Below are 9,016 nucleotides of genomic sequence, written 5' to 3' on the forward strand. Positions count from 1 at the left end.
TTTGTATGTATTTTTATTTAAATATTAATCTCTATGATAGCAGTTGTTGTGGCTCCAGCAAAATCAACTAATTCTTCTTTTTCATTAGTGACCATCAACTCAATGTAATCTATTCTGTTATGGCACACAGGAAAATATAATGTTGGTGATGGAGTGTAGATGATCGGCTCCATGAATTCTGAGTTAGGTTTAAATGTTGCAATGATGCCAGTTTGTTTGTGAGTGCCTATGCCATTTGATTTGGTGATCATACCCTCGGCCACATTACAGTGAATATTCAGAGTCTCTATGGCTAAGAATTTAGGTATATTAATAGCAGTGTGTTTGATGGCTGGTTCAAGTTTTGTGTTGTTCTCAAAGCCTAACAGCTCTCCTATAGTACCCAGATCCACTGTTTCTGTAGCAGACACAATCTCTACTCTGTGAGTGACAGAATTTTGAGTTAACACTATACCTCTGGGTAACTGAGCATTTAGAGTAGACAGATTATATTGCCCTGGAGTGATAACAATTTTTTGATCACCAACTGCAATTGTGTTGTTGTGGTGTGTAATATTACGGATCAAGTACATGCCATAAAATGCTCTGAGAGCTATTGTTTTGGGATACACTATATCATCATGTAATCTAAGTTTCAATATTGAATTTTGGCTGGTGAGATGGAATACTCCCATGATGTTTCAGATAACACAGGGCCTTTTGAAAATTTTCAATTGATGGTTTATTTATTTGAGACATATATCTAAGAACAGATAAACACAGATGTCCACAATTAACATCTTTGAAATTTTGAACACGGGCATTATTGTAATTGTTGCGTTTCTTATTTAAACACTGGATTGATTATATACACTATTTAATGTACACTGACACTGGACTACATTGGAATGGAGTCGACCACCGCGTAGCAATGTCTCTCGCTGTTCTCTCGTTCAGTGCGGGTATTTCCCGATAAGTACCACGCCCTGCACAGTCTCCGAAGCAGAGTCTGCACTGTCCTGCCACCTAGTGGCGACAAGTATAATGAATACTTAAAATATACAAATTTTCACACATTAATAACACAAATAATAATACATACAATAATCTGTCCCAAACATAGTCCCCCCTCTTGATCGAGTCGATCAACAAAGGTACAACTAATGATCTATTGGAAGAGGCACTAGTTTGTTAACTGGACGTTTATAGGTTGAAGATGAAGTGCGAACAGTTGCAACACGCACTAGTCCATGCGCACCAGGATGCACTTGTTCAACTATAGCAAGTTTCCATGTAAGTGGAGGTAGGTGATCTTCCTTCACTAAAACCACTGTTCCTGGTTCCAAATTCTTCTTTTGGGTGTTCCACTTGGTCCTCTGCTGCAGGGAATGCAAGTAGTCCTTTGACCAACGGTCCCATAGTTGTTGGTACATCTGCTGCAATTTCTGCCATCTGGATTCTTTGATGTTAGTTAGACTAGGCTCAGGAAAACTAGTTAGGGGTGCACCAATAAGGAAATGGCCAGGGGTTATAAAACTGGGATCTGTAGGGTCATGTGACAATACTGTGAGGGGCCTGGAGTTAAGACAGGCTTCGATTTGAACTAAGAGTGTTTCAAGTTCTTCGAAAGTGAGAGCAGAGTTCCCTACGATTCTCCTCAGGTGATGCTTCATGGACTTCACTCCTGCTTCACAAAGTCCAGCCATATTTGGGCTATTGGGTGGTAGAAAATGCCATTTTAATCCTTCCTGAGCTGCATGGTCTTCTAAAGACTTGCTGAAGTCTGATGATTGGAATAAATTCTTCAAGTCTTGTAACTCACGATTGGGACCTACGAAATTTCTTCCGTTGTCGCTGTACAAGTTCAGACATTTTCCTCTGCGTGACGTAAATCTTCGCAAAGCAGCAATGAATGACTTTGTGCTGAGATCTCCGACCAATTCTAGGTGTATGGCCTTTGTGGCAAAGCATACAAATACTGCTACATATGCTTTCAACCTTGATTTGCTTCTAGTGATTGACGGCTTGATGATAATTGGTCCAGCGTAATCAACTCCAGTGTTTAGAAATGGTCTAGTGGACTGTATTCTGGATGGTGGTAATTGTCCCATGAGTTGGTTGGAAATAGATGCTCTTAATTTGAAACAAATGAGGCACTTGTGGAGAATAGCTCTGACCACTTGTCTGGCTCTTGGTATCCAGTACTCCTGTCGTAATGAAGATATAAGGAGTTGCGGTCCTGCATGTAATAGCCTGTGGTGTTCTGAAAGAATGATCAATTCAGTTAAATGATGCTTCGGTGGCAATATGATTTGATGTTTGCTATCATATGGTAGCTGTGAGTGTCTAAGTCTTCCTCCAACTCTGAGTACTTGCTTGTCATCGAAGAAAGGATGCAAGTCTAAAAGTTGACTATCCTTTGACACCTGACTGTTAGAAGACAATTCTCTTATTTCCTTGCCATAAACTTCGTGTTGCATGCTTCTAATGCAAGTACGCAATGCTGATCTTAAGTCACTTGCTGACAATGATCCTATGTGTTTCTCTTGTTTGTTCCTCGCATTGTGTAGAAATCTCAAACAATATGCAATCACTCTTTGAAGTTTCAATAACGACGAAAATCTGCTGATAAATTCTATTGTTGGTGCATTTGTGACTAGACTTACTGTAGTTGTTCTTTGTTCTTCAAGTTCGTCGAGTTCGAAGTCATCATCCCTTGACGATGTTGGACTCGAGGGCCATGCTGTTGTTGGAAGTGATAGCCAATCAGGGCCATGAAACCATATTTGAGAGGTGTGTAGTGAGTCTACATTTGTCCCTCTGCTGATTAAATCTGCGGGGTTCTGTGCTGACACTACATGTTCCCAGTACTGAGGCTTAGAACATTCTTGAATTTGTGAAACTCTATTCGCTACAAAGGTTTTCCATCGTCTTGCAGGTGATGCAAGCCACGCCAGTACGATCTTCGAATCGGTCCATAGATTGACTCTACTGACTTCCAATTGTAGTAGTTGTAACACCTTGTGTGTTAGTTTCGCCAGCAACAAAGCAGCGCACAATTCAAGACGAGGAAGGGTGATCCTTCTTATAGGTGCCACACGCGAACGTGAACAAAGTAAATGTACAGTGGTTTCACCATTTTCATTTGTTGATCTAAGATACAAACAACAGCCATATGCAACTTGCGATGCATCTGAAAATCCGTGGAGTTGAATGTCAACCACTTTTCCTTGAACTAGCACAAATCTGTTAACTTGTATCTGATTAATGTTTGGTAACTGTTGAAACAAACGTTTCCACTCCATGTTGAGTTGCTCTGGTAACTTATCGTCCCATTCCATGTTATGGAACCATAATTGTTGTAGAAATATCTTGTAAGAAATTACTATTGGACTCACTAGTCCCAAAGGATCAAAGATTGATGCGACAATAGAAGCTACTTGTCGTTTAGTGATGTTGTCTTCATAACATGACACTATCTCCTTGTTATTTGCTTGCAATTTATCGGTGACTGGATCCCACGTGAGGCCTAAAGCCGTAACGCTTGCTCCCTTGTCAAACTGAAATGGTAGTTGCATTTCTCTATGAGTAGCTGGTACTGCTTCAAGAAGTTCTGGATGATTAGAACACCATTTCTTCAAAGTGAATCCTGCTGAATTCAGTAAATCGATTAGTTCTCCTTGCAATTGTCTAGCTTCTTCAATACTGTTGGCTCCAGTGAGGAGGTCATCAACGTAAACATCTCGTTGTAAAACTTTGGATGCATTCGGAAACTTGGTTGCTTCCTCTTCAGCTAACTGCTGCAATGTTTTGGTCGCCAAAAATGGTGATGATGCCAAACCAAATGTGACTCTTGTGAGCTCGAACGTTTGTACTGGCATATCTGTAGATTTTCTCCAAAGTATACGTTGAAACTTAGTGTCATCTGGATGAATCAGGATTTGTCTGAACATCTTCTCGGCGTCTGCCGTAAATACAACCTTGTGCGTTCTGAAGCGAAGAGCTATAGACTGAAGATCGTCATGAGTGGTTGGACCGACCATCAGTATATCGTTTAATGAGACTCCATTTGTTGTTTTTGCTGATGCATCAAAAACAATTCTGGTTTTCGTGCTGCTGCTGCTAGGTTTGAATACTGGATGATGTGGTAAATAGTATGACACGTCATCAGCTTCATTTAGATCTGGTTGTACTGGCTTCATGTGTCCCAACATTTCATACTCCTCGATTATTCTGCCATACTCCTCTTTCAACTCTGGTTGTTGTTGAAACCTCTTCTCTAACTGATGTAATCTGAATAATGCCTGGTTGTATGAATGTCCTAGCTCTGTATGATCTGATCGAAATGGGAGACGAACAATGAAACGCCCTGTTTCATCTCTGGTGGTGTGTTGATTGAAGTGGTTTTCACAAGCTACTTCTTCAGCTGTTTTTGGTTTCGAGTACATTTCCTCCAACTCGAAAAAATGCCGTAATTGAGAATTCAAATTGTCTTCCATGCGTACAAAACATGCTACTGTGGGTGTACTAGGTTCTACAGGCTGTTCCATCCGACCAGCTAAAATCCAACCTAATTCAGTATTTTGAAGAACTGGATAGTTTTCATCTCTCGTCTGTCTTTCAGGAAGAAGTAAGTGCAAGTAAAGTTCCGATCCAATTAGTAGATCTATCCCTTCTGGTTTGTAGAAATCTGGATCTGCTAACTCAATGTCTGTTGGTAGGTTCCAATGTTCATGATGAATAACTTGAGAAGGTACGTTCCCTGTGATGCGTGGGAGTATCAGACAAGTAAGTGAAGTCTGGAAGTCTGACACTCTTGAGCGCAGCTGAATGTCTACACTGTGCTTGGCTTCCGATGAAACATTATTGATTCCTCTGATTGGAATATGATTTTTCTGCTTTCGTAACTGTAGTCTCTGAACAAGATCTTCCTTGATGAAATTTGACTGAGACCCACTGTCCAGGAGAGCTCTACATGTATGTGGCTGTCCCCTAGAATCGACGACTTCTACTAAAGTTGTTGATAGCAAAACGTGTGATCTTGGTTTACTCTTAAATGTGCAGTATGAAGATTGTACTGAAGTTGTCCTTGCCGCTTCATTCCTCGTGTCTGGTGAGTCATTCCTTGGCTGGTCTTGCCTTAGAGGACCTCCTCGTTTACCGCCTTCGTCTGGATGCAACAATGAATTGTGTTTCAATCCACAGCGTCTACAATTACCTGAAGTACAGTTCCTAAAATTATGATTCGATCTGAGACAATTATAGCAAAGTTTGTTATTGCGCACACACTCTTGTTTCTGCTTCAAACTTGCGCCTGCAAAAGACTTACATGAATATAAGGAATGTGCTAATTTACAGAAATAGCATTTTGTATTTGTAGTTGTCAGGTAAGAATTTGACTGACGGATGTGTTTCTGTTTAGGGCTAACCTTGTGTTCAATGACATTTTTGTTTACGTGAACAGACTTCAGTGATTCCAAAGCTTGACATTTTTGTTCTAGAAAGGTGAACAGTTCCTTTAGTGTAGGGAACGACTGATCGGTATGGCTTAATTCCCATTCCCTTCTTGTGTGAGAATCAAGTTGAGCCAAAAAATGATGTATCAAAATAACATCTTCTAACGGTGTTTGTAATTCAAGGGCTCGAAGAGCATTTAAGTTACTGGTGACGTCATTGATGAACTGACGTAATTCTGTGGCATTTTCCTTGTTAATTGCGTTCACATGCAAGATGTTATTGACATGACTTGCTGCTATCAGTCTTTTATTCTCATACCTATCCTTCAACAATTGCCATGCAATATCGTAATTTGAATCGGTCATGGGCAAAGTATCGATAAGTGTTCTTGCTTCAGATTCTAATGATGAACGCAAGTAGTGGAATTTCTGTATTTTAGGAATATTGTCATTTGTGTGAACCATAGCCTGAAATGCATCTGAATATGCTAACCAATCCTGATAATTACCGTGAAACGTGGGTAAAGATACCGTGAGTAATTTAATGTGCTTGGTGCCTAATGATGAAGCATTGTTTACAACATCCGATCCATCTGTAGGTGCAGCTTGTGCTTGTTTATGTTTCTCTATAATGGATTCCATTTTACCCCGTACCTTATAGTAAACTTCTTCAAAATCCTCCCTGTGAGGTTCGTGATTTTCGTTTATATCTTCTACTTCTAAACGTGTTTGAACTTCATCATATTTTTCCCACAAAGGTGTTAAATTCTGTAAACGGACCTTACTTCTTGAACTTCCCCCGTATCTTCAAAGGCATTGACAAATGCTTGTGTTCGTGTTAACTGGCCCCTAAATCCAGCTCTCTTGCGTATCAACACTCTTTTCTCTTCTTCATCCATCGCGAAGGAAAGAGGGCAAGATGTGTAGGAAATAGTACGTGAGGAAAGAGTAAACAAAATATGGTGCGAGCCTAGCTAATTACTGACCTTGACCTGAAGCTTCCCTGGGTGTTGGCGATGACGTCACTTCAGCCGACAGCAGGATACTGTAGTGGATGCTTGAAACTGTCCAAATTTATGATACTCAGTCCCGTGATGAGTTATCGTAACAGATAACTGATTGTCCACTGAATACAACCGTGTATAATTCGGTCTTGTAACAAAACATTCGACGTACGCGCGATAACGATACGGAATGTCTGTTCAAATCACACGCGTAACGGTTGTAATTGAAAATTACACGTAATACGTAATAAGTACTGTGACACAGAAAGTTCTACGATTGAGCACATAACATGCAACCATATATTGACGTAAGTACGAATGTCAGTACACATCTGTAACTGGAACACTGCATACAAAGTCACTTCGATACCGCGCGAAAGCACTCGTTCTTTCCATGGCGGGCGAGTTGAGACGTTTGTTGTGATGCGTAACACGTCATATCTCACAGAGATTGTTCACTTGGTAAACTAATCCTGCCCGGAGATGACCATAAAATGTTGCGTTTCTTATTTAAACACTGGATTGATTATATACACTATTTAATGTACACTGACACTGGACTACATTGGAATGGAGTCGACCACCGCGTAGCAATGTCTCTCGCTGTTCTCTCGTTCAGTGCGGGTATTTCCCGATAAGTACCACGCCCTGCACAGTCTCCGAAGCAGAGTCTGCACTGTCCTGCCACCTAGTGGCGACAAGTATAATGAATACTTAAAATATACAAATTTTCACACATTAATAACACAAATAATAATACATACACTAATCTGTCCCAAACAGTAATAAAGATTAGCTGATTTTAGATATTTTACTAAATTTTCAGGTGGAACACCTCCAAATGAATCTAACACAAATGCCTCATCTTTTAAATATTTAAGATAACAGATCCAGTGAGTGCCCTGATTTTTGTACTTATTCGAATTAACTATGCCACACTCTTTGTTGAGTGGTTGTTCTGGCAAAGATTCAGACATGTACACACCTCTAAAATTTTTGATGCCCAGTGGCTTGATTAAAGCTTCAATATCTTGGTTTGTAAGCGGCTCTTGTTTTTTTAAACTTATTCTTGGCTCTCTTAACACCTTTGCCTTGTTTTTCCATAGCCAGGTTATGGCGCTTCAATTCATCTAATTCTGCCCTATTTTTCTTGGCATCTATTACTGTTTTTGCTATGGCTGCTGATCCCCCAGCCAAGCTCCACACAGCCCCAAGTGCTGCTAAGATGGCCGGGATAGTAAATATGAAGCCACCCACATGTGATTTTTTTCTAGATTGCTGTAATTTTTTTAATTGGGGGGTGCTAAGTAACAATTTCATACCATGGCCCTTGGCAAGACAAGAACTTTTCTTCTTGCGCTGTTTTTTGGTTAAAAGACTATCAACAGTTTTAAGAGATTTAAGACCTGCATAAGGTATCTGATACATAACACCCTTGGCCTTCATTGTAGGTTTATTATATATATATTCACAACCCACACCCCAGTTTTTGTTTGGTGTTCATAGCTATGGTGGTCCCCAATGCTGCTATTCTCTCACTTAATGAAGCACCTTTGCTTACAAATCTACCAAATGCAGCCTCTTCTAATTTCTTGACTGCAACATGTCTCTTGTCAAGATCAGTATGTGTGTTGTATGCTATGTCATGGTCTCTACAAGCAGCATCTAGGGGATTAACACCAGGGTACCCTCTGTTTAATCTATGATCTAGTTTTGTGCCTGGACCACAATACTGATAGCCTGGAATGTGTAGTTCAAATGGCAGTTTGTTTATAATGTCATTAACCAGCCCTCGACCCTCAGAGATATTCCAAAATTTAGGTGGTAGAGTATTATTAATTTTTATAAGATATCCAATCCCCTTAGTGTCATTCACAATAAAATTAGACAATTTTGTGCTGATCATGTCCATAATTCCAACCTTTTCATTGTAAAAATTGTGGTTGCCAGCATTTTCCACCCCAGCTATCACCAATAACCTATCTACAAGTTTCCTGACATCATCAACCCACACAAATTCTTTAGGCAGGGTGTTGTATTGTTTGATTCCACTACCTGTCTTGATCTGTGACCATATGGGCTTGATTCAGTTGTTGTATTTTGCTCCACTGCTAGACTTGACTCTTTTTTGTGTGGGATCATTGTTCTGGTATAGAGCATCTGATTTTATTAATATTTCTTTGTAATGTTCATAATCTTGATCTGTATAGCTGCCAGGTCTTTTCCTAGTCATCAGTTCCCACAATCCAGGTGTGCCAGGATATTTAACAAAACCACCTTTTTCTCCAAGATGAGATTCTGAATATACAATCAGATCATCTCCCATAAATGTTACTCTGAAATTGCCAATTCTATGTATGATGCTACCATCACGCTCTGTGTCAGCATATAAGCCAAAGACCTTATCTTTGTTGTCTTTAGATGTGCTTAAATATTTTTGAGCAAGAAGACCCAATTCAACAGGATCCAGAGTAGCTTCAATTCTTCGAGGAGCAACAGGACTAGGTGTATGAATACTGGAAAGTGGGGTGATTGGATAATCTAATATGTTCCTTGCAGCTACAGGTACAAGCTCTG

The 9,016-nt window shown here is 40.0% G+C and overlaps 1 protein-coding gene across 1 annotated transcript; it reads right to left on the bottom strand.

The window, feature by feature from the left end:
- Positions 1–1,139: 1,139 nt before the first annotated feature.
- Positions 1,140–6,077, bottom strand: LOC145983072 (uncharacterized). Its single transcript, XM_083116346.1, has one exon. The coding sequence runs from the start codon at positions 6,075–6,077 to the stop codon at positions 1,140–1,142; it is 4,938 nt and encodes a 1,645-aa protein (XP_082972472.1).
- Positions 6,078–9,016: the final 2,939 nt, after the last annotated feature.

This window comes from Lepisma saccharinum, unplaced genomic scaffold (genome assembly GCF_977018435.1).
Source record: "Lepisma saccharinum unplaced genomic scaffold, izLepSacc3.1 HAP1_SCAFFOLD_625, whole genome shotgun sequence".
Classification (NCBI taxonomy): domain Eukaryota; kingdom Metazoa; phylum Arthropoda; class Insecta; order Zygentoma; family Lepismatidae; genus Lepisma; species Lepisma saccharinum.